This window comes from Aspergillus pseudonomiae (assembly GCF_009193645.1).
Source record: "Aspergillus pseudonomiae strain CBS 119388 unplaced genomic scaffold BDV37scaffold_14, whole genome shotgun sequence".
Classification (NCBI taxonomy): Eukaryota; Fungi; Ascomycota; class Eurotiomycetes; order Eurotiales; family Aspergillaceae; genus Aspergillus; species Aspergillus pseudonomiae.
Window position 1 is genome coordinate 80,395 of NW_022476006.1, and position 26,438 is coordinate 106,832.

The following is a 26,438-nucleotide window of genomic DNA, read 5'->3' on the forward strand; positions in this document are numbered from 1 at the left end:
TCTTTCCCTTTGGTTTTGTTCTTCGAAAGGGAGTATTGTACCTTACCAGACTATGAGTATAGAGAATTGAACACCTTGCTCTCCGGTGCGACCTAGCCGACATCCAGCAGCCAACATCGACATAGAAGTGCTTCTCATATAGTCTAGTATACTTTTAAAATCTTCCGTGGACGATTTCCTAAAGGGCTTTCAGACCTTCTATGGGGGCTACAAGTCACGTGTAAAAGCCCACGATCGGAAATCAAACTCCGTTGTCTTCTGAATGGGACACATTTTGCAGGTTGACACCCAGTAAATTGCAATATGATTACTAGATGTAGGACCGATTGTTTTGAGCACAGACCATTCCCTTTGTCAACTGCTGTCGACTGGTGAAGGCTTCGCTAGTGCAGCCGGTGTTTAGCCTTGGCTCAAAGTAGCAGGGTATGTAGTTGTAGGCGGCAAAGAGGGAAGCTGAACATTGTCTACCTAGATTAATATGTCGGTGAGTAAGACTTTCCCTTCTCGAGGAGGGGTTATCACTTCATGATGATTGGCTCGAAACGATTGCGGGCGTAGCTGAGATGGATAATAAGGTGTCTGGGTGGGATCCACTATGTTCAGTGTGGGCTGTGGCTTGCGTCGAGTAGGGAGATATATTCTATACAGCTGATAAGGTTTGTCAAAAGGAAATGATATACGATCTTTTCTACCCCCGCCATAGTAAGCAAGGCAATCTTCCAGTAGCATAGCCACCTGGTAAGGTAACTTAGCCATGCGATGCATCAAATTGCGGAAGGCCTATTGGCCAAGCGACCCCAATGGCCCCCCATCCGCATACAGCACGGACAGACATCGGCGTATTCACAGCTCGAATTCGAGGGAGCCACGTATCTTCCCCGGCGATCGATGTATGTGTTTACTGTGGTGAGAGAGAATGGGATTCAGTAACCAAGGGAGTGACGCTCTGTGGTGGTGTTTCCGACGGAGACATCATATGGAATCAGAACGGGTTGCTCTTGAGCTCCACCTGTTGGCTAGTAAGATATAGAAACAGTAGTCCATTGGATTAACGAACAGCGGCTGTCACTTGCGGGATTTGGTCCATCATAGGATCTGCACGCGCGGGAAAGAAATCGCGCAAGAACACATCATATCTGGAACAAATATTAGCTTTCGAGTGATGCCCAATAGACTTGCTCCACGCGGGACTCAGTTTACCCTCCAAGTTAGACCCAGAAGAGATAAGTTTCAATGCCTTTCGGGAGGGAAACCATGATTCTTCTTCGAAGCTACGGTATAAAGGACCGCTATCCATCCCCCCAAATCACCTTTCCACACCGCTCGGTTCATGCTCTCAGCTTAGCATCAACAAAAAGCCAGATTTGATTTTTTATATTGTCTGAAAGTGGTAGTCATCATGAGTGACTTCGACGGACCTGGGAGTTATGTTGTGGTCCCCAGCCATGTGAGGGACAAGGCACTTGAGTTGGGAGAGGACAGTGGGTTGCTGATCAGGTATGTCACCCTGTACTATTGGGCCGTCCTACGTGAGCAGCGACTAATAGTATCTACAGTAAACTAGTTGTGAATGACAATCAAAGGTTTTACTTCGCCTCTGTTGGCGACGAGTACCTGATCATCAATGCCCAGAGTGGTACCTATCTGACAGCCTGTATGACTGCATACCCTTATCCAGTAAATAAGCAGCTATGCTAATGTATATAATTCCAGCCGATAACGGGGAGCAAATTGCTGCTAATACTCTTTCGCCTGATAATCAGGAAGCTCGCTGGAACGTTATACCTGCGGATGATGACAGTGGAACGTGGTTGTAAGTTGACTGTTATAACTATCTTCTGAGGGTAATCTCTCTGCTTGGACTCATTTCAATGTTTCAAAATAGTATTACCAGTGTTGCATTCCCACACAAGGTGATCGATATCGCCCAGAAAGATACCGATGATGGGACTCCAGCCATCACCTTCACCAGGAAGCGTGATGGTACTGAAAATCAGCAGTTCTTTTTGAGATCCTTTAGTCGTTCTTAGGGTTTGGAGCCTTCTGAAATCTCAGATGCACAAGTTAAATGTTGGTCGAGACCGAGATGCATATGATAACTTAAATATCTTAAGTTTTGGGTGTGTTTGGGGGCACGTGGAACAGTCCCTTGGATCGAGTATTGTATCTCCTTGACATTGTTCGAAATCATGCCCGCGACACCTCTTATTCCACTTACTTGAGTCCGTGCGACTTGTGCTCTAGTCATACCCAATATCAAAAACAGGCGTCTTCTTGTCCAAAGATGAAGCCGTCACTGGTTCCGCAGTAACCCAACCTTCCTTCAACCTCAGACAGTGTAAGCTATACTCGACACGAATTGGACCTGGCTCGGAGAGTGACCGGCAAGTGTAGTGCATAGAGTGACGCCCTACAAAGAATTTAAACAGAAGGTCCTGATGCTGGGACCACACCTCCTAAACCGACAGTCCGAGACATGGGCTCTTACGCCAGTTGCCTCCGCCACCCCAGTTATCATATAAAAACATCGAGATCGGCTCTCCTTAATTGCCTCGATAAGTCTGTCTTGAATATTGAGTTCAGCAAGGAAGGCAGAGCTCGGCACGAAGCTAGTTATCTTCAGGGTGTTGAATTCATATCCTCGATGGGCGCGAACTTTGCCCCACTCTAGCAACCCAACGAAGATGCCGTGGTTCTGTGCCTCCGTGCGCCATATCTTGGAGAAGCATCCCAGCTGCCGGACTGTGAACAACACTTCTGTTGGGCCTAATCCCATGGGGTTAATGATAAAACTGCCTGGGTCGTCGAGCTTCACCACATCTTACAAGACAAGTTGCGAGGTTCTAACAAAGAAGAAAGCAATTTACGGACGAAACCAGCTGTCTTACGCCAATTTCTTACGGGGTATCTACCATAAGAACAAGAATGGCTTTCGTTCAGGGTGACATTATCTAATTATATATTGCTTCAAGATATGCTGAGTGATAACCTAGGACATCATCATGCCACTCCCTCCAATCCTCTCAAAACGGATCATTCCCCTACAGACAACGCCACTGCCGCTCAACCAGGCATTTAGCTCACTGGGATGCTCCATATGGAAGATCAACATCGTCCCGAACATCAACAACGCATCGAACACGTACATGAACCACTCATGCGCGACCAGATACCCTCCATTCCCCTGCGCGTACTCGATAAGACGGAAGACGGAACGAATCAGAATCAGCGCGCTGGCAGCATAGAGGGCATAAAGGAGGCGTCGCCAGTTGAAGCCAGACGCACCATCCGCGACGGGATCACGGTTAATACGCATATGAAATACCGCGGATGAGATCATGAAGAAGCCAAAGAAGATGATTTGGACAACAAGACCGCCAACGATAATGTGCGGGCCATTCTCGGAGATTTTGGATTTCACGCACATTAGTCCAGCTCCTGGAGCCGCGCGTAAGTTGAGTGGTTAAAGTACATGTTGTCATTGTGTGTCTTACCTGCGGATTGCATGAGGAATGACAGGACGTCTCCCGCAACGAAGATCTTGGTCATCCATTTGACGCGGATCATGCTGTGCTTTTCTGCACCAAGGACGACGATCATTCTGCCCAGCTCCATGTAGATGCTCGCTGCGAACAGTGCTGGTGCCACCAGTGTCAGCACGGCTTGTACGATGTACGGCCCGAGTGTCCAGTTGGGCGTTTGGTTACAGGCCACGGCACGTGCGACGTATCCTATCCATTCAACTGCAGTTCAAATTAGCCCAATTCTGCAGCATTCGGGTCGAGGGAGAGTCTAGATTGGCGCATACAGTAACCACCTAATAGGAACGGTATGAAGAACCACGTTCGCGTTCGAAAAAGCTGATACGTATGTAATATCGTCGTTGCCAGAAAGCAGATTATGAAAATTACTGCTGCTGCAAGGGATGGATCATAGTAGAATAATTTGAAGCCATCACGAGGCTGCAGTGCTGTCATGTTGCCCTATATTGCCTCAAGTGACCCAATCGCTATCGCTAGTAGACTACTTGACTGATATTCATCGAGCTGGACGACTGGCCTTATATTTAACGGTCGACGAGTGTCCCTGCCACATATTCTGGGGCATTCAAAAAAGAAAATTCCCAGATTACTATAAACGCACCTTCGAAAACTATACCTGATTTAGAAAGAAGAACGTATGAGATGCTTAAAGGGGTTATGGTTCATCGTATGCGTATTCGAATTGTGGATCTTAGTGGGCCGGCTGGAAAGTAGTTGCATCGTCGACTGGGAATTGATTCACAACGCCCACATCTAGAATTAACTTTAGGTTATGCCATGTCAGAATAGCCAATGCCTTTTCTTGGATCAAGGACGTCAGGAACGGAGAATCCCTTCACCATAGGCAGCAGCCGTTCGTTCCCGTTGTGGACATGAAGCATCCAAATGGCTAATATCGCCAAGCAGGGCTTAGACTTTCGAGGACCCATCTCAGCGGTGGCGGACCAATTGCCTCTGGAGAATGCAAGCGAAGAAATACCCATTGCCGAAAACCATACCCGAGAAGGCATGGTTTACGAAGCCCAATGCCAAGGAATGGCCTCCTTCAACGAAGTATCGATAGATTCGATACTCCCCAATCTCCACATCCCGACCCCGATAAGCCATATTGGTTGGAAGCCAATCTTTCCATCTCAGACAGACCTGATGCACACCCTTTCTTTAAGCGAGTGACATGTCACCCTAACAAGGAAAGCGTCTAGAACTTATTGGAGCAAAGAGGAGCCATGCCCTCGCGACGGTCTCATACCAAGTCACATCATGGTTGCGCTCAATGCAAACAGCGTCGAATCAAGTGCGACGAAGCTCGCCCTAGTTGCGGTTCCTGTCGAAAAAAGCAAATCAGTTGTAGCTTTTTTAGCCAGGCACCATTACCCTTAAATCCACCACAGCAGTATCCGCCGCAGTCCAGCAGCCCCAGTCCGGGGTTGCGCTCCGCTGCAGCGAATCCAACGATTCCACTGCTGGAGCTCGAGCTCCTGCACCATTGGCACACGACCACAGCCGCATCATTAGCGCATAGCAGCACAATCCAAGACCTGTTTCGTGTCACCGTCCCGGATGTGGCACTGTCGTATCCGTTCCTGATGCACAGCCTTCTGGCTGTCTCGGCGTTGCATATCGGCCACAAATGCCCGGCGGAGCATCGACGGAAATACACAGAAGCGGCGATCAGACACAATGATCTCTCCCTATCGCTATGTACGCCGCTCCTCAGTAACGTGATGTCGGAAAATTGTCATGCCCTGTTTGCCTTTTCGTGTCTCGTGGTTATCTTCGCGTATGCTGCGGAACATCCGCCGTCTTCCTTGGATACGCTGGGAGTAGCCGACGTGGTCAAAGTATTCAAATTGGTGCGCGGAGCAGGCTCGATAGTGGGCCAAGCCCGTCCCTGGATCCAGCAAGGTGAAATGCGCCAGTTGCTCAATGCAGGTCGCAACTTACGGCAACCGGCTACGACGAAGTATGCCCACGAGCTGTATGCTCGATTACAAGAGACCATCGAACAACATGCAAACCATCTGATGAATGACCGGAAGGTGGGCCCCACACTTTCCTCGACCCTTGAAAATTTACGTGATGTCTTCAGGCGGTGCACTACGCTTGAAGACCCGGGTGCGCTTATGGCATGGCCGGTGTTGGTGGATGCGGACTATCTGGACCTTCTGCTGCAAGGAGAACCAACGGCTTTCGTGATCCTTGGCCACTATGGCGTAGCGCTGGAGTTGTTAAAGGATGAGTGGTGGCTAGATGGCTGGGGTGAACTCTTAGTCAATCTTGCCTTGAAACACTTGGGTACTGCGGGAGAGTGGAAGATGGCACGGTGTTTGGAGTTGGTTAGAGCAGATCGAGCGGAAAGAACAGTTCGAGATGGCTCGACTGGGGGGTTATAGGTGTATCGGACCAGACCTTGCCTTCTATAATTGGTGCTAGATAGGAATTTGTGCTTCTGCCGATTTTAGCGAGCAAGTTGTCTTTCTAGATTTCATAAACTGAGATCCATGTTCTCTTTTGATTTGGATGTGGTTGATATACATGTTGCCTTCTTAGCCATCTCATATCACTGCATATTACTTCCATACTGCAACTATAGTAAATAGCCTCTCGACTCGGTAGGGATAAGTAGGAAATGGAAAAAAAGGCTGTTAAGAATTGACTGAATGGGTACTATGTAGGAGCCAGGGTATTCGGACAACTCTGTGCAGTTGATGGGCCGAGCCTATCCTGTATATCGGAACGGGACCGTAACATAAAGCCACACCAACCCTGCTCTTCTTTTTATGCCCTTATGATAACGCAAAACATGTAGGGAAAATAAGGAAGATGGTCACAACGGTTCTGTGTTAGTAGTGATTACGTATGTAAAAGTTAGAAATATACCAGACATTACCTACAGGTGATGCTTTTCAATTCTAAGAAACCAGAATTTGCGAGAGAAAACCTATAATATCTATGGATACTTCCAGTAAGGTGCCAAACCAGAGGCAGGCCTATCAACAACAAACTCAAGTAACTCACACGTGAACTTCTGGGGGTTGTCTAAACATTTCGACGATCTTATACGGCAAATCGTCTTTATCTACCGCCTAAAGGTAAATGTTGCTAACCAATTCAAACACTTTGCCTAGCTTGAAAGTTCAACTACGGAAGAGAAGACTCAGATCAATCCAACCGAAAGTTTACCTTGAAGACATCCGATATCGCACGGGCCACTGTGCCTGACATGCGATTCATGCGTCGCCTGTTACACAGCATATTGTTTAGTCAGAAGACAATGATCAAAACTTTACATCCTGCATACGTCTTCGGAGCAAGGGTTTAAGGCGCTGCTTGAAACACAGACTGCATGCAGGACCGACATGCAATCGTCCATTTCATTCTAGTCCGGCACATCCAGACAAGGCATATGCTTGCAGTAACTTGAATTCTAAACTATGATGCCCGGGACGGTTTTGTTAGGGCTTAGTTACCACGTGGCATGGACCCCCTTCAGTAGAGGACATGGTCCACGTAGCAGGGGGAATGGATCGACTTTGGCAGGAGAAGGACACATGGCTGTCAGTGATGTATCTGCTGAATATATGTGTATTTCCAATAGGGATACCAACTGCGATAGAAGGTAAAGCTAACGACGACCTGCTCGCTACACTCATCATGCGCCCAGCAATCTGCACAGCTGAAATGACAACAAAATGACCCCAACCTCAAGACAAGGCCTATCAGCGAAACGGATGAAAATGAAAGGCTGGAGTAAATTCCCCTCGCCTCCACAAGACGATCCGCCAGGTCCCGAAACGAGTCATTCTCCAGACGGCCAAGCGATTGGCGCAATTTATCTTCATCTCGAACTGATTACAAACTCGCTGCCGAGTTGTTCCATCCTCAGCGTGAAACGCCGGTGAACAGGCCCACTCCCGCAATGAAACGATCGACATGGCTTGGCTAGACAAGTAATCTCCGCGCCGGTTTGATTTTCCAGCAATGAGGGAAGTCTTGGCGCGCCTTTATATGTACCGAGTATTTTCGCCTGTTGAAGATGTCGCAAACCGGGAACACCAGCAAAATGAGGTACCATCTTGTATACGCATTTGCTGCTGTGGTGCCGCTCTGCGCAGCGGCCGATATCTACGTCTCCCCGTCCGGGTCAGATACAGCTGCGGGAACGATTGAGGCACCGCTTCTCTCGATCCAATCGGCTGTTGATAAAGCGACGGCCGGGTCAACTATTTATCTTCGGGAGGGGACGTATTCGCCGACGACGAATATCCAAATCACGAAGAGTGGGACGGCGTCTGCGCCTTATGTTCTGCGGGCTTATGAAGGAGAAAAGGTCACGATTGATGGGGAGGAACTTCCAGGGTGCGTTTCTTCAGTTCTCTGTTGTTTTCTGTCACTTATCAGGATGGATAGGACTCCGGCGGAGTTGGATGGATCGCTTGCGAATGAGGACCGTGGAGTCCTGCACATTCAAGATGCCGAGTACTGGGAGTTCTATGATCTTGAATTGATCAATGGACCGTATGGGGTCTATGCGCGTGATTCTTCGAATAATCACTACGAGCGTATTATTACAAGGGAAAACTATGAAACCGGTAGGTAGTGTATACGATATCTGTGACCTATGCTAATACAACATAGGCTTCCAGCTCGAAGGCGCGTCGTCTAACAACAGCGTCTACTACCTCGACTCGTACCTTAATCGGGACCCGCGCAAGAACGGAGAGAGCGCCGACGGTTTTGCCTGCAAGGAGGGCTCTGGTGAGGGTAACGTGCTTCGAGGTGCAAGATTGTGGAATAATGTTGATGACGGATTGGACCTCTGGTATGCAGTCGTTGTTGGTCTGTGGGGTTCATTTGCTAACTGTCGCAGGGAATTCAAGTCAGCCGTGACGATTGAGGACACCATTTCGTATGGCAACGGATACAACAGGTACTACTACTCCTGTCAGTCCGATAAGAGTTACGCTAATACTTGCAGATGGGACTTCTCTCCATTCGAAGGCGACGGAAATGGCTATAAACTTGGTGGCGGCGACGAGGCTGACATCGGGCCGGCCAACCACGTTATCACCAACTGTATCGCCTTCGGAAATTCCAAGGACGGCTTCACCGATAACTCGCAACCAGGTGACTTCACCCTGACCCGAAACACGGCCTGGAACAATGCCAAGGTGGGCTTCAAGTTCGGCACGGCTGTTGCTACCTTGAGCCAAAATATCGCGGCCGCGAATGGGGAGAGCCCGACCTCCTTGAGTGAGGAGCAGGTTTCCACAGGCAACTCATGGGATGGTAGCGAAACCTGGGATAACAGTAGCTTTGTCTCTGTTGATGCGACCTTGGTGCAAGGAGCGCGCAATGCAGATGGAACGATTGATCCTAGCGACTTCTTGTTGCCGAAGTCTGGGGAGGAAATTGGTGCTACCACGGCTTGGTAGATATAGTGGTAGATATAGTCGTGTAGCGTTCGCTTGTTTGGTTCATCAATTTGTATGTATTTATAATTTGCTATTCATTCTTCCCTGGAACAAAGTGCGCACGGAAATGTCTTACCCGTAGTATGTCCACATCCATCCTGGTCACAGCTTGGTGGGAAATTATCCTTGTATCAGGATTGACCAGCAAGATATACGGACAGAAGGCTCAGTTGGATCGTTTAGAGGACCCTGATTGACCGCATGCTAGTGGTTGGTAAAAAGGTACCTGACATGGCAAGCTCCACTACCAGCCGCTACAGTTCACGCCTCATCGTGACATGTATGGGTTTATCATGCAGGAAGTCTAAGAGCAAAGCTCTACGAGTCTATACCATTTATCAATCCCCTTGCGTAGTCACAAACAGTATATTAAATTCCACAAGATTATCATACAGCATGCGGGGTCCGTCCACCAAGAAACCAATACCTTCCCGACATCGAATGATGGGCTCGCGATGGCGTGAGCACGCAGCACAATAACACAATCACCGCCCACTCCGAAAACAAGCGACGGACAGAAGTCCGACATTCAATCCCAATGTATAAGAAGGTACATTATTGCCCCTCACTAAATATTTCCCCCTTCCCCTCAATCACGTTTTCCGTCGCAGACCTGCCCAATTGTTCAATCCAACATGACCCAAACCTCAGAAACGAAACCATGGATCCTCAATGCCTTTGCCATGTTTTCGCCAGGGCATTTATCACCTGGTACGATCTCTCCATATGTTGAACATATCTGATTTACCCCGCATTGTTCAACACTTGGTTTCTTGCTGCGCGTTGACTAAATGTCCCTATTAGGGCTATGGAAGCATCCAAAAGACCGCGCCGGTGATTTTCTCGATCTGTCGTATTGGATTGAGTTAGCGAAAGTTTTAGAGAAAGGCAAATTCCACGGCCTGTTTCTGGCCGACCATCTTGGGATCTACGATGTGTATAAAGGTCCAGGGAATCGCGAACCTGCGTTGTTATCGGGGGCGCAATTCCCTATCGGGGATCCATTGTAAGCACTCCACCTTCTTTCTAGGAAAAAAGGAAAGAATAACAATGAGAAAACCTAAACACGGAAATTGGACCTTACAAAATGAACCCACCACTAACCCCAACAATAGCCTCCTAATCTCAGCAATGGCCTCCGTAACCACATCCCTCTCCTTCGGCATAACCGCATCCACAACCTACGAAACCTCGCCATACGCACTGGCTCGCAAATTCTCCACATTAGACCATCTCACGCGCGGCCGGGTGGGGTGGAACATCGTCACCTCGTTTCTGGACAGTGCAGCGAAGGCATACGGGATGGACGAGCAGATCCCTCACGACGAACGATATGCGCGAGCAGACGAGTATATGGAGCTTACATACAAGCTGTGGGAAGGGACATGGCGCGATGGGGCTGTGGTCAAGGACCCCAAGACCGGGGTTTACAGTGATCCTAACCAGGTGCGTGCTATTGAGCATTATGGAAAGTATTTCAAGAGTACCGCTGCGAGCCAGTTGCCGGCTTCGAGGCAGAGGACGCCGTTGCTTTTCCAGGCGGGCGCTTCGTCGTGAGTTTCATTTCCCGCTTGCTTCTGCTGTAGGGCTCAGGTAAGGGCTGACATGTTTGGACCTACTTAGCGCTGGTAAGCGATTCGCTGCTAAGCATTCCGAGGTGATGTTCCTACCTGGTCTGGAGCCGGAGAAGACCAAGGCCGTGGTGGATGATATGCGGTACGATGCCTTACCCCCGTTCACCAGGAAACAAGCTAACGAGTCACAGAAAGCAACTAGCGGAAGTAGGCCGCCCACCAGACAGCATCAAGTTCATCGCCGGTATCCTCGTGATCGTCGACGAGACTGACGAGAAGGCCCAAGCCAAATACGAAGAGTATCTGGCCCAATCTGATCTCGAAGGTGTGGCAACGCTCTTCGGCGGCTGGACCAGCAACGATCTATCCAAGTTCGACGACGACGAAGACTTCTCTTTCACTGCTGTTGGCGGAATCCAGTCTTTGATCTCGAGTTGGTCGAAAACTGTTCCCAACTCTAACGGGCTGAAGTGGACGAAACGTCGCGTTTTGCAGGAATTGGCGCTCGGTGGAGCCCATCCTCGGGCTATTGGGTCTCCCAGTACGGTTGCAGATATTCTGCAGAGGTGGGTCGATGTGGCCGGTGTGGATGGGTTTAATTTCTCCTATGCGGTTTCTCCGGGCACGTTTGAGGATATGATTGAGTATTTGTTTCCGGAGTTGAGGAGAGGCGTTATTTGGGATGATTATGAGGTGAAGGGTGGGTCGGCCAGAGAGAATTACTTTCAGGATGGACTTGGGTCGAGGCTGCGTGAGGGTCATCCGGGGAGGGAGTATGCGTGGAACTGAAAGGTCATCGCTGCATAGACATTATAATTCGGTACATGTTTATTGGACTGGCATATCGTGGTATAAATCGAAACACAAACTGACTCTCGAAGTATGTACTCCGTTTTGTCTCTTCCCGCATTTCGATTGCAGCATGTCCAGCGTCGAATGCCGGCACTCATCCTCACTGCTATCGTGCATAGAACATATACCATCCTCGGCAGAGGCCATGCCCTAACACAACAGCATCCAAGAAGCCCCCTCTAAACTCTCCCACAAAGCACCACATCCTCCCCAAAAGGATACCACCTAACATCCTTCAGCCTGGCTGCCGGCACCGGCTGACCCCCCTCAACCCTACGTCTCGGCGAGACCACAACACCACCCTGTCCCAGCCAAGTGGGCGCAATCGTAACAATAACTGAATCAACAAGATGCGCCCACCGCGGTTCAAGCAGCGAATTAATAACCATCCCACCCCCCTCAACCATGACACTCTTTAACCCTTCACTCCTCAAACACTCCAGGACCGCAGTCCAATCCAACTCCTTCTCCCCATGCTCATCAACAAAGAGCTCAAGAGGAATGAACTTCCCTCCGTAGCTCTCCAACAACGCCCTCTTCTCAGCAGCTGGGACCGTACCAGCAGAAGTGACAATAAACGGGGCGCGCCCTTTGCCCTCCTTCACCAGTTCCAGGATCTTCGACTTGTCAGTGAAATCCCATCGCGCACGGGGATCAATGATAATCGGTCTCGGTTGACCGAGTAATCCCTCCCCGCCGTAGCCCCCGACACCCTCGATCCGGCAGTTTAGCCCCGGGTTATCGGCGACCGCTGTCCCGACGCCGATTAGGATAGCGTCGTGTCGGGAGCGCAGATAGTGCGTCATGGCCTTGGATTGTGGGCCGGAGAGAGTGGTCCGGGTCCCTGGGGCCAGGGCTAGAGAGCTGTCTAGGGAGGTTGCGAAGGTCAGGGTTGTGAAGGGGAGGGTGGGGTTGGAGGGTTTGGTGTCATTGTTAGGGGGGAGATGAGGTTCTAAGAATGTGCGGTTGGAGGGGGGGAAGGTGAGGGCTTCTCGGGACATCTCTTTTTGTTTCTTTCTTTGGGTGATTGGGGTTCGTGGGTTGGTGGTGAGGGGGATTTTTGTTGTTTTGCGGGAGTTTGATAAGATTAAATTGGAGATCTGAGTGGGTCCCTTTCTTCATAGGTTCTGGCCAATAGGACTGCGTAATGGATGTGGAGGCATATCGGAACTACATACTCATTACTGTTGATTAGGTTGTGGTGGGTAGAAGAGGTGTTGGATTGTCTCTTTTGAGGATCATACTTGGATAGTATGGCTCTCAAAGTTATTGCACCAGCCAGACCTGAGTCATCGCCCTTCCCGATAGATTGTAGGCACTGACGTCTGCCGAGGTAGATCTCTGAGGGCATTGCAAGCTATTTACATGCATGTTCCGACCAATCCATCAGCTCGTTTCCACATTCCCTTGGCCGAAGTCCACCGTCACAGTTTATGTCTTGTTTCCATTCCTCAGTTTGTCATGTCATCTTTCCGCCGCATGTCGCTTAGTTCAACATGAGCCGTAGTCGTCTCGGTAGAGGTGAAAGACCACGCCATGTAAGAGGCAAGGCAGTACGGTTGTCGGTTTGCTGGACTATATAGTCCCTATCGAGTTGTAGGCTCTGTAAGGGCCATCCCCTGGTATCGCAGGTTAGTAGATCAATGCAAGAATTGGAATGGTAACTTACTGTTCTTACCTGGCCAACGATTCAGTTACAGGTCTTTCAAAGTCAATCAAATGGAAGACAGCGTAAAGTTCGTCGCAGTTTGACGGTGGAAAGTTTCGTTGTGTGAGCAAGGAGATACGCGAGGATGAGTGTGAGGCGCGTTATTTCAACACGAGAGACCGAGCCGGCGATGTCGACAAGTGCCCTGTAGGGTGTCAGCCAACCATCATTGAACAAGGGAGAAACCAACCATCTCCATAGCCAAGATTATCAGCCTCTGCGGTTTTCAAAACAGTCAGCTCCTCAAACGAAGTAAAGAAAATGAGTTCATCTCACGCATCCTCCGCGTAAGTCGCCGAGTTCCCATAGCAAAGGTCGTGTTGCACCCACCGCCAAGCCAGATACCACTCACTGGATGAAGTCAGGCCACTTGCATCCCAGTCATCCGCTGAGGCTTCTCATATGAACAGCACATAGCTGTGAGAAGTGTGAGATGAAGGGGACGAAGAGAGAAGGTGAAGGAAGATAATACGCTGTCAGCCCGCAGGCGTCTTCCAGCAAACTGTAGTTTTTATTAGGGGTGCCCAACCCCCGGTTCATTGCCATCCAACAATTGTATTCACACTAAGGTGACCTTAGCCGTGTTGTTGACTGCAACGCGCCAGAATGGCTTGTTACAAGCAATCGAACACCGCGGGGATGTCTGCAATTCTCACTTGCAGTGGATGGGAATGTGCCGCCAAAAGGCGATATCACCTAAGCGGTGATCTGAGCCGTGTTCTAATGCTGAATGTATCTGTCCTGTCGGATGCTGTACTGTGACTCTCGATAGGACCGAATCCTATAGCACAAGCACGCTTCCCAAAGGCTGTTCGTACAAACAACAGACACCGCACCGGTATGCAATACTGCGGTGGTTTGTCCATGTCAATCAACAAATGTATTCACCAATGGTGACCTTAACCATGTTGAGGATGCCCAAAGATTTTGTGCAAACATCAAACACCGCAGCGTTGACTGCAACTAGAAATTGCAAGAGTTGACAAGCTGCCGGCTCGGAGGCCTTTACCACTGAATAGTGAGCAGATTGTGCTGCTGATTGGACCAAGCAATGTTGGGGATCAGCAGCACAACGACGAACCCCAATACAGACATACAATCAGGTTACAGGGGCTAGGAGTACATGCGGGGCATCATGATGTGAAAGAGCAGAAAATAGGATGACTTGAAGAGGCAAAGTGGCTGGAAATGTAGACATCATGGTCAAGGCAGTGGGGGGTATCAGGATGGGAGGTAGGGTATCAGAAAATGGACAAAGTCCAAGGACACAAGGAAGGATTATATGTAATGATGGTGTCAAAGAATCATATCAAAAGAAAAGATTCATAAGAAGTATTAGGAAAGTAGGAGACGGTTTTATGTCCGTCATAGGAGGTAGAGGATGATCAACAGAAGAGAAGCGTTTCGAGGGGGGATGGAGATCTTATTTATAGGCAAAGAGGGATATCTGGCTAAGTGAATCTATACAGGTCCCCGCTTGAAGACTACATAAGTCCATTACTACGTGCCGCTGTGCCAGGATACACATGCCTAATGGGGATATTGAAGCGTCATCTGGATACGCCACGAAGGGGGGCACTTCAAGCATAATTGGAGCGACGTAAAAAGGGGTGAAGTGTCTGACAGCGAGTGCGGGATGAAAGTAGTGAATAGAACTCCGTCCTTCTGGTATTGGACAGGTTTTGCTGGATTGTGGCAAATGGACTTAAATCCAGACAAGGTGAATGCAACCTCTGGCATGCGATGTTGACATTCACTGGACCCTATTGAGTCATCCGACATGACATATCCGGTAAGTGCCTCAGGCTTGCACTCATGTATTCCTGCATGAGTATTTCCCCTATGTACGTTGGATATCAAATCATACCCAGACTGCTCGATACTGTGAAAGGGGTAATTTCATTCCAATCGTCGAGAACAAAGTCTTCCCGAATAGCAGCTATTGTACAGTAGAGGATAACCATCAGTGTAGATTCCCGAGATTCCCGATATTCCAGATACTAGTGCATTTACAACATCTTTGCTAACCAACTATTGAACATTTTGCGGATATACGGTCTGGTCGGAATCTCTTGAGAGTCTTCATGGTGCGTCCAACTTTACTTAGAGGTAATGTTGTGGTTGTTCCGGACGAATCGTCCGTGGTGGTGATGACCAAAGGTGGACATACGTTGAAATAGATAAGCCGTGGAAAAAGTGGCAATAATGGTGCAGAACAGGATAGGTGTCGGCTAATTTCATGGTCCATGGGTATAGGAAGCTCCGTGGCTAGTCTAGATGACTCAAATTTCAACTATATTCTCGACACAGATCTTTGTAGTGATAGAAAGCCCAAGTATCGCCATTTCAGGTCTCTCGAGGCAGTGAGTGTGAAGTAGTGCTGCAGCTAACATTCTCTCTGGTTGCCAGGAAAACACCACAAGAGCTGCTAACCAATCGCTGTTATTACTATCGAGACAAGGAAGGCAAATCTTGAAGAGGTGGCATGCCATACCGGATGTTCTGCCTCTCACGTCAGTTTCACACTCACGGACTCTAGGCTGGGGACATAGTGCAGTCCTTATTTGATTGAGATGTCCCTCGGCCAGAAGTCCAGACGGCAATAGCTGGTATTGGTGAGGGGTGGCTATGAGGCTCACCATGTATGGCGAGACGCTTTTCTTCAGGCCCGGGCCCAGACACGGGAATATTTGTGCGATAATCCAGCCACCAACGATGGTCTGTGATGTCTTGTAGAGGAACGGCTAGCAGAGGGAATTCGCAATCTGTAAGACACCACACGGTCGCAGCTCATGAGTGGTCGGAAGCATTGGTACTGGTAGGCGGAAGGAGCTGTTCCAAATTACATGCTCTTGCTCCTGAGACATCAAGTCATATATCCATCCACCAATGATATCGGCAAGGGCTTCCCTCATGCAATCGACATATCGTATAGGTTATCACTTTGCTTCAATTCTGGACCTTGTGCGCAGGGGTAACTCGAGGTTCGCTTTCTCGATTTTGCTTTGTTTGCCATCTACCAGTGGTTTGAAACTAGAATCACCTTCATTTTGAGGGCAGGCAGGACTTTGACCCTTCTCCCCATTGTGATGGGCTTGCAAGACCTTTTGCTTCATATCGTCGACTTTCTCATGCAACGCACGCACTTTGTGTTTTGTGCGGGTGTATCCCTCGATGCCTGCGAGGACGGCGTAGGACTTGCTAATGGAAACATGAGACATGTCGACCCCTCTTTCTTGGAGGGAGTGGATGAAGGCACGAAAGTTAGCTGCAGGAGGACGGTAATGGCCACTTTGGTAGGGTTAGCAGTTTCTATCAGTGGAAGACTAGAAGCAACTTACCTCAATGGTGCTAAGCTACGAAGCTGTCCATCCCTGACCTTGATTAGACCTGCAGCGGCAATGCGAGCACCTCGAAGAAATGACGAATGCTGAAATGCACCTGACTGTTTGATCCCAATATACAAGCGCAAGGAGGTATCGGCAACCTTGGGGGCACGAGTGTTAGGAAGGATAGAGGGCATAAGCAGGTGATCGAGGAACTCACGAATATCCACATGTCTTCCTTCTTCAACGACTTCCCCGTTATACTGCTGAGAACTGTCGACGGACTGACATGCACAACCTTTTTCAACTTCTTGACTGCTTTATAGTCTTCACTCACATACGTTTCCTTCCTTCTGCTCGCACACGCGTCACTATCTGAATCGTAATCTGACGAGGAAAGTGACGAGACAGACGAAGAGGAACTGGTCCAGAAAGCGTCCGGGTCGCCCGCTTCGGTATTCCCTTTGAACTGCGGTGCATCCTCGTCGATATGCACTACCCCCTGCAAGCTGTCCTTGAACCGTCTATTGTCTGTCCAGACGCGCTCATTATTCTTCGCCCATCGGAATAGCCCAGCTTCGTCCACAGTCACCAGATAATTCATCCGTTCTTCGCGTGAGAGGTAGCGCACTTGTTGCCGCTCGAGTTTGTCGCGCGGACATTGAGGAAGGTCAAGGTCCTTTCCTTCGCCATAGTCCAGCCAAAAGAAGAAGTTCTGTGCGGTAGTCGAATTCTTCCAATGTGAGTGGTAAACACGAAGGTTGCTGCCGTGACGGTGCTTCAAATCTACCAACTCGAGGAAGTATTGCAAGTCCATCATTTTCGCGGTTGTCCCTGGAGGCAAGTCGAGCTGAGCAGGCACGGACTGGGAAGCCGTGTTGCCGCTGGACTGCCGCGTGGGCGAAGCGGCTTCCCGGTCAAAGTCGTCGTCACCACCCGCCCGTTTGGCGACACTGACAGCCCGCTGCCAATTTTGACGAGCATGGGCGGAGCTATCGTTTTCGACGGTAGCTTCTGGGGCGGATGGACGATGGAGGAGCCGCCATTCTGCTTCTTTCACGGCCTGGTGTATCCCTGTGAGATAATGAAATCCTTCACTCGCTGTCCAAACTGACCTCTACCCAACGCGTGGTCGCCGATATTCCACAGCCTTGCAACTCTCGTCGCGTGCGATATCCGCGATATGTTCTCTATGAGACGACCAGTTTAGGGCCAGAAACTCCAGACAGACACGCATTCCGTACCTGAATCACTCTCGCAGCCCACTGCTCCTTATCAGTGACGTCATTTCTCGGTGGCCGTTCCATTGGATCGGTCGCGCTGTTAATTCCTGCGGATTTCACTAATTTAGAAAGGAGATGTGTATTTTTTGGCATTGGATGTCTATTATAGTGAAATTATAGAATATTCCGGATGGTATATAAGCAACGTCTGAGGATTGGCGAGAGGAAACCAGGAGGGGTGATAGCAAAGAAAAACAAAAAAACATGATCGTCGCGTAGGGCAAGATAATTCTGCTTGCCGCCTTCCCGTGACCTCAGGTGAGAACTTTAGAAACCCTAGTATAGAAAGACATTAAACCTCTACGAGCGCGACAGTTCATTCACCGTTGTAGATGACATCGCCAGGATCGAGGAAAGTCTAGATTTTGCATTGGAATTCATGGGTATCGGGTCGAATCCCTCAGGTACACGCCCCACGCCCCCTGATATGGCGGTATCGTGATTATCGCCGTGTTGCTATGTAGTCGTCGAATGCGGGCCGTGGTAAGGAGTTAAGAGTAGCATTGTTCTCATAGGACAAAACTCAATTTCGAGATAGTTGACAACATGTTGACCGAAGGAGGAGAGAAAGGAGGGCAGGGCATATATCCATGATCGCGGGTCCATAGTGAAGCTCTTTAGAGGCCAGGTGATCCAAAACATTGGCCTATAACTTTTTCATGCTGGCCATTTTCATACACACAAAGCTTCAGAACAAGTCGATCCTTGTTGACTGCCCAAGTGTCATGGTAAGAACAGATAGGGCGGCCGACATGGTCCGTGCCTACCCCCACATCAAATGACCCATCTCAAACGCCCCTTCCTTGCCATTAACCACCACATATAAGGCAACTTGGGACAGGAGGCATGGCTGAGAAACCTTAGACTGGACAAAGTTTTTCACAGTATACAAATGAGAAATACAGTTTCCCTTGCGTACAATCGTGGCCACGTATGCACGCCGAGCTGACAAATATATATAGACTACAGTGCATGAAGGCCCATATAACTACATTGGCCAGAACCTTATTTTCTGCTGTAGTAGCAGTGAAATGGCAGTCAAAGATACAACAACTTGTGTATAACAGGAATAGTCATGGGTGATCCTACAAGGTCACAGGCGTAAAGGCTTAGTAGCCTGTTGGCGACAAGTTTTCCACGCATATCGGAACTGGAACCCTGACGTCAATTGTGGAGATATATATCCGTGCATTGAATCTCACTGCATTCCGGATGCGTCGGGCCAAAGGCTATTATAATCCTGTTTTGATGGCCCTATCCATAGTAGAATAACTGCATAACTAGTCATCCCATAATGCTATGCAGCATTTGGCTTCAAAGAGCTTAGTTCACTAAGGCCTCGGGACGCAGATCTTGGGGTAGTCAAGGAACAGACAGAGCCATTTCTTGTTTGGGGCCGTGTACTGGATCATAAGGCCTGCCTGACATGTAAAACTGGTCTCTGGATATATTTGGTGGGATAAACCCGTTGACTATTAAAGTATGGTCTCGTTTCCCATATCGAGGAAACATATTGTCGTACCGATGGAGTACGTGTCTTGAGTTTCTCTTTGCTGCTCAGGAGACAAAGACCTGAAGTTTCACATCAACAAGGAAGCAGATCCAGTGGCAAGACCAGAATGGCGAATGTAAAACTGGACGATTACAATGTGGGGTCTTATATAGGACATAGAATGGAGGAGCTTGGAGTCCGTGACTACTTTGTCGTACCAGGCAAGGCCCTACCCCTAGGAGAAAGCGACGTTAACAGGATCATTAACCTCCATGTAGGGGACACCAACCTGACCCTCCTCGATAATCTCCTCGAAAATCCACGTTTACGAATGGTACAATGTTGCAACGAGCTGAACACAGGGTACGCTGCAGATGGCTATGCACGTGCGTCGGAGGCGAAAGCAGCGGCGATTGTCGTCCCATACATAGTGGGAGGTCTATCTATCCTGAACGCCATATCGGGTGCCTGTTCAGAGCGACTTAAGGTCATCGTTCTGTCGGGCTGTCCACCGACTAGTGTATTCACCGGCAATAAAGCAACGCATCATACACCGTCGCCCTCTAATAAGGACCAGGCCCTTCACGCTTTTCAAGGAGTAACAGCTGCGTCAGTACGTGTCGACACTGTGGAATCCGCCGCAGATGTAATTGATAATGCCATCAGTAAATGTATACAACAATCGCTACCGGTATATATCGAACTTCCGAATGACATTGCCGGCGCCCCATGTCGTTTCCCGATACCCTTAAACCAGAAGGTAGAGGAAGCGACCCAGACAAACAAAGAAGGGGAGGCATTAGAGGCTATGACAAACCTATGGAACTCTTCTCACAGACCAGTACTACTTCTTGGAAGTCAGGTACAAGTATTGCTTTCGCGAGATATCATCCAATGCCTTGCTGAGAAACTTGGTTGCCCTGTCTTGTGCCAACCAGACGGGCGTCGGATATCGGAATCCCACCCCCAGTATTGGGGCACTTTCTGGCCTGGATTGCTCAACCACGAAGGAGAGAAACTTGTCCTGAGCTCTGATCTTTGGCTCGCAGTAGGAGTCTCCTGGTCGGACCTACATACTTCCTCCATTGACATAGGGAACGAGGCCCACCGTTTGATCAGTTTCGACTATAACAGCGTCGGAATGCCGGGAGGCAAAGTAATTACTCCGATAAGCGTTAGTAAATTGGTCTCCGCGATGATCGATAGCACCAGCATTCGCCCAGTGGAATTTCCTCCTGGCTTCAAACCAAGCCACCCCGCTAGCATCCAAGCCGAAATCAAAACTTCTGATGATGCATTGACAGTGCGGAGTTTGCTTTCTGGCATTCAGAGTCTGGTACAGGATAACTCCACATTGGTGGCGGATTCAGGCGACACATGGTTTACTGCGAGCCATATCAAACTGCCAGCTGGGGTGGATCTGCACATGCAACTTCCCTATGCATCGATTGGATGGAGCGTGCCAGCAGCCCTTGGCGCTCAAGTAGCTCGTCCTCACGGTCGTGTCGTTCTTATGGTAGGCGATGGTGCATTTCAAATGACGGCCCAAGAGATAGGCACAATGATTCGGATGAAACTGAATCCGATCATTTTGCTGTTTAATAATCTGGGATACAAGACTGAGGTCAGCCCCAACAATTCGCCTATACGCGCCGAGCTGACAAGTATATACAGACTGCAGTGCATGAAGGCCCATATAACTATATTGCGAACTGGGACTATACCAAGCTGGCTACCTCGTTCTTGGACAAGCCCCATGCGCAACCTTCTAACCCGTATGCAATGGAGAAGTCAGATCTGGATGCAATTCCTGTGTTTGCCAAGAAAATCCAGACCCAGGCAGACCTCCTGCGGGCAATAGAGATGGTCTCCACAGAGAGTGACAAGCTTGCGTTCTTGGAGTGCTGTATCGAGCCAGATGATATGACGCCAGAGCTGCGAGCCTTGGGAGAGAAGGTATCGAAAGGGTTTTCGAAATAAGCAAAGTTACACTGACTCCCTTGTGGTGAAATGTATTAGAATAAGATTGTATAGAGAGTCAGAGACGTTGAAGTTAACTGCTATGGTACAGTGCAGAACGGCTGTTCCACAGTAAAGGAGTCAGGCTGAATTATTCAACACCGTATGCTCAATTGTCACGTGGTATATAGACCTCTGTTACTACAGAAACAGCAATGTTTTCTAGCTATAAGCACTGTTCTCCCCACGGTCACAGCCATACAGCCATATAGGATGCCCAGTGGCTAAGTGTACGGGAGCAGCTAGTTGTTCGTTACCAAAGAATGTAATATAACCAATCTCTAAAGACAATAGAACTCACGTACAAGTGCATATTGGCATAGAGTAAAGGAAGATCCGTTACACTAGAGATTTGAAATAGGACCAAAATCAGTCAGGCGCTAAATACTGGTGACCTGAAAAGAATTCTGCACAATCACCCCGCCTTGACGCACTGTTAGCTTTATACCTGTTTAAAGTACAAACAACACAGCCTCCCCTGACGCGACATAGCTAACAAAGCACTCAATTACACGCAATATCCTCAGCTACAGGCCCAAATCCTTTGCTGTTCATAGCAGACATGACTGATGCACAAGACTCTGACTGTGAAGACTTTCACTCTTCACATGGTCGAGACTATGATACGTTTGTGCAGGAGACAGCTGGCATCCACAGGCTTTACGAGGCTGGAGTTCCCTTTTTCACAAAGGAACAGCTCCGTGACCTCAGTAGGCAGCTTAAAGAAGCAGAAAACTCTGAAAAGCGAGATGTACTCATTAAGGGATTAGAGGGCACTGAAGAAACTTTTGAAGTCAGAACAGGTGTCACCAGGGCTGGGTCGGAGCCCGGTACAGAATGGGTTCTGTGGGTTCCATCATGTTCTCTGAAATCAAGGGTTTGACTCAGGCTGGGCTGACATTTCCCTTTGTAGCAAGGCACCAGCCATCGAATACCGCACCTTTGGGTTTCTCACCTCGTATAGGGCGTACCAGATGGATGGGTATAGTGACCTCAGTCTAAGGGTCCTCCACTACATGGAGTTGCGCGACGAAATTACGAAAGAGTTACGACCTGGTTTCCGCTACGTTGTGGATTCGGTCAAGACAATCAATGATTCCTTTACAACCAGCATCCAGAGCTGGGAAGCCAGTGAATCCTACACGCAACTGCAGATCATCGAATCGCGTGAGAACCTCCCTCCGATCACAAAGATTGTTGCCCTCGCGCTAGGTACTATGCAGCCTCGTTCCATTGAGAATTGGGACCATCGGTCTGAGTTTCAGCATGCCTTGGCCTTGACATTGCGTCGCATCGTGAGTAAGTGCCAGGGAGAGACAGCCGACAAAATCGAATGCTTCGCACAGGACCCTGCCTACACCGCTCTTGACAAGTCGATTCTCGAGAAATACGAAATCACTTGTCTGGAGGATCCAGATGCTTTCGTGGAGATTGATGATTCCACTATTGTCTTGACCTTCGCGCCAGATGTGCCCGTGAGACAAATCGTTGCGGACATTGCTCGGCCTGCGATGATGATTTGGAATACATGCGAGGATGAGATATGGCTGCATAACGGCCGTGAGCAGTTCATGTAGGACCATATTTGCTGCCACCTTTGTGTACCTAGTAGCTGACCACGAACAGGACGGATCCCTTCTCTGCACGGCTGAGAAATATGATGAAGGCCTATGACCGTATTGAGTTCTTGAGTGACGAGGAATGGTTCGGCGAGGTGGCGATCTTTATTCGGCGTGACTGAGCACTACAGCCAATGCATTTACAGCGAACTACAGGTGATGCTATCAGGGATTCAGAGAGTGGTTGATGTCTTCACTATGGATATAATAGGCAAGGTACAGGTGGACTTTTAGTAAAGAAGAAGCAGTGAGCCCAAGTCTTACGTATATCTTAGCAATAGGATGGAGCTTTAATTATGTGAGCCACGTTTGTGTAATACTGCTGCTGCTGCTGCTGGCCATGCTGGAGGAAGAGAAGCTCGGTGTGTTGCCATCCTCTCAGGCGTGCATGTGTAGTTTCGTAATGTGATTACCACGAGCCATATTTGGATGTGATACACCCCTGTCACTTCTTTCAAGGGGGATCGGTTCGGCCATACTGCCCCTAGGAGCATTGGATTTAGACTGTCTAGGATAGCGCTCTTCGAGTTATTGAGCGTGGATGTGGCCCAATCCTCTCCAGTGAAACCATCTCTACACTGTTTCCACCCAAGTTATGGCGTCATATTTCCCTCTCTTGCGGTGTTAAATGAGATTTAGTCGCGGGCCCTTGTGGTATGATGCTATAAACGTTCCTTTACCATTAAACCGCACAAGCCTTTGGGCTTCGCCTCCTTCAAATGTCGCAAGAACTCCAGCAAGGGCTTTGCAGCTCCCTGCGCTCGACTTTCCTCTCTGGCTATATCTGCAACCAGGCATCCTACCTCGTACACCATCTCAAACAGCAGATCACTCGACATATTTCTGACACCACTGTCAGGTATGCAGTTCAAGATCCACTCCCCGCGGTCAATGGCGCAGCTCAACGAATCCAGGATCTGGCGATCCTCGAGACTCATCGCGGATCGTGCCTTATAAACTGCGTCATGCTCAAACTGCGCCCAAGCATGCCGCAACATGGTAACAACCTGTATTTCTACTCTCCTCCTGGTTTGTCCGTCCCGTGCCTGTGGCTCGTCCTCTTTCAGAAATACCCAACAATGGGTGGCGCAATACCCTGGACGCTGAATGTGCCAGGAGAGTTTCCGAACAACACTGGTCGTGTCGACTGCTCCATAGCTTTTCTTCAACTCCATATCGAATCGTCCACTTAACGCGTGTACAACGCGCTCATGATCTTGAGGGAGATATACGACGATGCGAACCCCTGCTAGGTCTGCCATCTCCCAGTGGATTCTTTCTTTCGTCGGATAGACGCGACCACGCAAAGTCTGACGTTCACGAAGTTTGCGCTCCAGACTGGAAGCGTCTTTTACCCTCTGTGTGATAACCCCTGGTACACGCTCTGCCTGTAGAATTTCGTCGCATATTCTGGCGGTCGCTGCTGCGTTGCGCGCGTAGATCCATTTTTTATTTTTGTACTCTTGTACAAAATCAGCAATGACTGGGTCCATTAAGGGAAGGAAAGAGTGTTATAATATTGGAAATTATCTGGCGAGTTCTCACCTGGTTGGAATGGCGGTCTGACAACAAATATAGCTTGCTCCAGCTGGGTAAGCTGTGGCAGACGGGCTGAGCTGAACACAGCTGAGGGGCCCCATGCGAGCTGTAGCCGAAAACAAAACCACCCCAGTGGAGAATCTATTGAAGATCGCCCACTAAAAGTCCTTGTCGGTGGGTCGTGACGTCGTATCAGAGTACTGGGATTGCAAGAAGACGCAAGGAATGGGCCAAGCGCGATCGACAAAAGGCCAATCAGAGCTGTCCACGCTATCGGTGAGGTTTTGGTCACTAAAGATCGTCCTCTGTATGGTAGCTATAGGGTTAATTCGAACTTAAAACCTACTGCCGCAATAGGTTACAGCACTTGCGTGGTGGATCCTGTCTGCAGCGGAAGGGATGGCCTTGGACTGCTATACGTTTTCTTCCTCGGAAATAAAGCTCGGGACGGAACGAAGTCCTTATGACATTCTCAGTACGTGAGCTACACCTCCTGACCGCGACAGATTGGTATGTACAAAGATCTGTGGGACTTGTCAGAGAATACGGGTGCAAACCGATCGGCGTTGTCACGGGTGATGGAAATTATCAGATGTCCTCTATTGTATGGCATGCACATCATAGATTCTGACACCTGTCAAGGTTCGAGACCAAACGGATTCACCTGGATAGAGCTCCAATGGAATCCAGAATCAATTCAAGTCGGAAAGTGGGCGTGGTTTAACTGGAATGCAGGGATATCTCGTCCTGGAATGCGCTACAGGCCGAGACGCGTTTTCTCAAGTTTCAAAATCTTTGTCGCTGAGGAAATCCCTACTATTCTTCTTGTTTATGATTGTATTATCCCTTGATAGGTAATCATAATTTATATAACAGGCGCGTGTGATTCAGGCATGACTTTATTATTATAGCATAGCATGAGCGATCTAGTTGGAGAATTTAGAGGGGGCTTTTTGCCTACATCCAGCCATCAACAGTTAGCTAGATATACCTCGTTGTAGTAACCTATGGCTCAATGACTTACCCAGTCAGACTCTCAAGCTTGCTCCTCGCAGCATCCGTAAATTTCTCATTCGTCTCTCGCACCTTCGGGTCGTCGGGATTGATTCGACCACCGCCGAACTTCTTTTCAATTGAGTCGAGGCCTAACCGATCTGTTAATATCCCGATGCACCCGAAGAGGTAGATTGGAAGATCAGGGAAAGGGAATATCGGGGCGAATACATGCCCTTATCGACATAGTCTTTGTCGTTCGAGCTGCCACCTTCAGCTTCCTTGTCCTTGGACTGGCTACCACCGCCAAGCTTGGACATGAGTTTATCCATTTTTTGTTAAGGTAAGCTATCCTTTGGTATGGTATCTACCACGGTGTATATGGCACAAATGACTGTTCGAATGATTTTCTCTTGTGGGAGATAAAAGCTAGACTATATACCTTCTGTTCAATCTGTCAGAGTAATGATGTCATTTCAAGCGATTGAGAGAAGCCAACCATGGGTCCCCGTAACTTTTATCCCCACCTTAAATTAGGACCAAGTTAGGGTATTGGGATGGTACAGTCGACATATTACCTTATGAAGCATTCTACTTACCCCGAAGCACGTGCCCGGGAGGATATCACTACAATTTACCCAGCCAACAAGTCAATCCAAGTAGCACAAAATTAGATAGTATGGTTATGACAGGATGCAAGACATACTTATTCGTGAAGTGAACGGAACACAGGGAACCGTTGCTCCTGCTTGAGCATAAACTCAAACTTCCGTCTGAATTTAGCGTGTTCAATTTGTGCTGAAAAAGCAGGGACACACCATCCAGTAAAAAAAGCACCATACCCAACGGCAGCTATTTGGAGGTAGTCCAGGTGTAAGGTGAATAGGTAGAAGGATGTGATGGTGACGTGTCAGCCTGGCCCCGCATTCGTGCGATTCATGCACCACGAATGCGATATATTAAGGACATTCCCTGTTGAATCCCTGGATATATGGGCAGGCTATTAATGCTCCTTTC

The 26,438-nt window shown here is 48.9% G+C and overlaps 10 protein-coding genes across 10 annotated transcripts; 5 read left to right on the top strand and 5 right to left on the bottom strand.

Moving 5' to 3' along the window:
* Nucleotides 1–1,399: 1,399 nt before the first annotated feature.
* Nucleotides 1,400–2,030, top strand: BDV37DRAFT_280430 (ricin B lectin domain-containing protein; the record flags this gene model as incomplete). The annotated part of the gene is made up of 4 exons (XM_032086567.1): nucleotides 1,400–1,497; nucleotides 1,557–1,654; nucleotides 1,714–1,813; nucleotides 1,886–2,030. 4 exons carry the CDS (start codon nucleotides 1,400–1,402, stop codon nucleotides 2,028–2,030), a joined length of 441 nt encoding a protein of 146 aa, XP_031944138.1.
* Nucleotides 2,031–2,989: 959 nt separating this feature from the next.
* BDV37DRAFT_291537 (RTA1 domain-containing protein) lies at nucleotides 2,990–4,148 on the bottom strand (the record flags this gene model as incomplete). Its single annotated transcript, XM_032088967.1, has 3 exons — nucleotides 3,809–4,148; nucleotides 3,495–3,743; nucleotides 2,990–3,438 (listed from the first exon to the last, which is right to left on the bottom strand). Exons 1-3 carry the CDS (start codon nucleotides 3,975–3,977, stop codon nucleotides 2,990–2,992), a joined length of 867 nt encoding a protein of 288 aa, XP_031944139.1. The 5' UTR covers nucleotides 3,978–4,148.
* Nucleotides 4,149–4,679: 531 nt separating this feature from the next.
* On the top strand, nucleotides 4,680–5,935 carry BDV37DRAFT_291539 (Zn(II)2Cys6 transcription factor domain-containing protein; the record flags this gene model as incomplete). The annotated part of the gene is made up of 1 exon (XM_032088968.1): nucleotides 4,680–5,935. Exon 1 carries the CDS (start codon nucleotides 4,769–4,771, stop codon nucleotides 5,933–5,935), a length of 1,167 nt encoding a protein of 388 aa, XP_031944140.1. The 5' UTR covers nucleotides 4,680–4,768.
* Nucleotides 5,936–7,605: 1,670 nt separating this feature from the next.
* Nucleotides 7,606–11,379, top strand: BDV37DRAFT_269565 (putative pectate lyase; the record flags this gene model as incomplete). Its single annotated transcript, XM_032084385.1, has 11 exons — nucleotides 7,606–7,901; nucleotides 7,953–8,134; nucleotides 8,181–8,364; nucleotides 8,413–8,472; nucleotides 8,521–8,973; nucleotides 9,125–9,128; nucleotides 9,628–9,727; nucleotides 9,821–10,022; nucleotides 10,132–10,569; nucleotides 10,640–10,732; nucleotides 10,782–11,379. The coding sequence occupies 11 exons, from the start codon at nucleotides 7,606–7,608 to the stop codon at nucleotides 11,377–11,379; spliced, it is 2,610 nt and encodes an 869-aa protein (XP_031944141.1).
* A 121-nt stretch (nucleotides 11,380–11,500) lies between these two features.
* On the bottom strand, nucleotides 11,501–13,167 carry BDV37DRAFT_45972 (RibD family protein). Its single transcript, XM_032090700.1, has 2 exons — nucleotides 13,112–13,167; nucleotides 11,501–13,061 (listed from the first exon to the last, which is right to left on the bottom strand). The coding sequence occupies exon 2, from the start codon at nucleotides 12,441–12,443 to the stop codon at nucleotides 11,622–11,624; it is 822 nt and encodes a 273-aa protein (XP_031944142.1). The 5' UTR covers nucleotides 12,444–13,061; nucleotides 13,112–13,167; the 3' UTR covers nucleotides 11,501–11,621.
* Nucleotides 13,168–17,433: 4,266 nt separating this feature from the next.
* On the bottom strand, nucleotides 17,434–17,925 carry BDV37DRAFT_45966 (IQ calmodulin-binding motif protein). Its single transcript, XM_032090699.1, has 2 exons — nucleotides 17,721–17,925; nucleotides 17,434–17,666 (listed from the first exon to the last, which is right to left on the bottom strand). The coding sequence occupies exons 1-2, from the start codon at nucleotides 17,850–17,852 to the stop codon at nucleotides 17,571–17,573; spliced, it is 228 nt and encodes a 75-aa protein (XP_031944143.1). The 5' UTR covers nucleotides 17,853–17,925; the 3' UTR covers nucleotides 17,434–17,570.
* A 1,453-nt stretch (nucleotides 17,926–19,378) lies between these two features.
* On the top strand, nucleotides 19,379–21,231 carry BDV37DRAFT_291543 (thiamine diphosphate-binding protein; the record flags this gene model as incomplete). Its single annotated transcript, XM_032088969.1, has 3 exons — nucleotides 19,379–19,472; nucleotides 19,530–20,875; nucleotides 20,926–21,231. The coding sequence occupies 3 exons, from the start codon at nucleotides 19,379–19,381 to the stop codon at nucleotides 21,229–21,231; spliced, it is 1,746 nt and encodes a 581-aa protein (XP_031944144.1).
* Nucleotides 21,232–21,832: 601 nt separating this feature from the next.
* Nucleotides 21,833–22,847, top strand: BDV37DRAFT_269570 (SRR1 family protein; the record flags this gene model as incomplete). Its single annotated transcript, XM_032084387.1, has 2 exons — nucleotides 21,833–22,116; nucleotides 22,184–22,847. 2 exons carry the CDS (start codon nucleotides 21,833–21,835, stop codon nucleotides 22,845–22,847), a joined length of 948 nt encoding a protein of 315 aa, XP_031944145.1.
* A 704-nt stretch (nucleotides 22,848–23,551) lies between these two features.
* Nucleotides 23,552–24,488, bottom strand: BDV37DRAFT_291545 (uncharacterized protein; the record flags this gene model as incomplete). Its single annotated transcript, XM_032088970.1, has 1 exon — nucleotides 23,552–24,488. The coding sequence occupies exon 1, from the start codon at nucleotides 24,380–24,382 to the stop codon at nucleotides 23,552–23,554; it is 831 nt and encodes a 276-aa protein (XP_031944146.1). The 5' UTR covers nucleotides 24,383–24,488.
* An 866-nt stretch (nucleotides 24,489–25,354) lies between these two features.
* BDV37DRAFT_280440 (uncharacterized protein) lies at nucleotides 25,355–25,753 on the bottom strand (the record flags this gene model as incomplete). Its single annotated transcript, XM_032086568.1, has 3 exons — nucleotides 25,355–25,385; nucleotides 25,453–25,573; nucleotides 25,603–25,753. 3 exons carry the CDS (start codon nucleotides 25,751–25,753, stop codon nucleotides 25,355–25,357), a joined length of 303 nt encoding a protein of 100 aa, XP_031944147.1.
* Between the last annotated feature and the right edge of the window lie 685 nt (nucleotides 25,754–26,438).

Bases quoted from the DNA above. Each gene is read 5' to 3' on its own strand.
- BDV37DRAFT_45972 (XM_032090700.1), bottom strand. From the start codon at position 12,443: ATGTCCCGAGAAGCCCTCACCTTCCCCCCCTCCAACCGCACATTCTTA.
- BDV37DRAFT_45966 (XM_032090699.1), bottom strand. From the start codon at position 17,852: ATGCCAAAAAATACACATCTCCTTTCTAAATTAGTGAAATCCGCAGGA. The intron at 17,667-17,720 runs GTACGGAATGCG...GTCGTCTCATAG, and splicing joins GGGCTGCGAGAGTGATTCAG to AGAACATATCGCGGATATCG.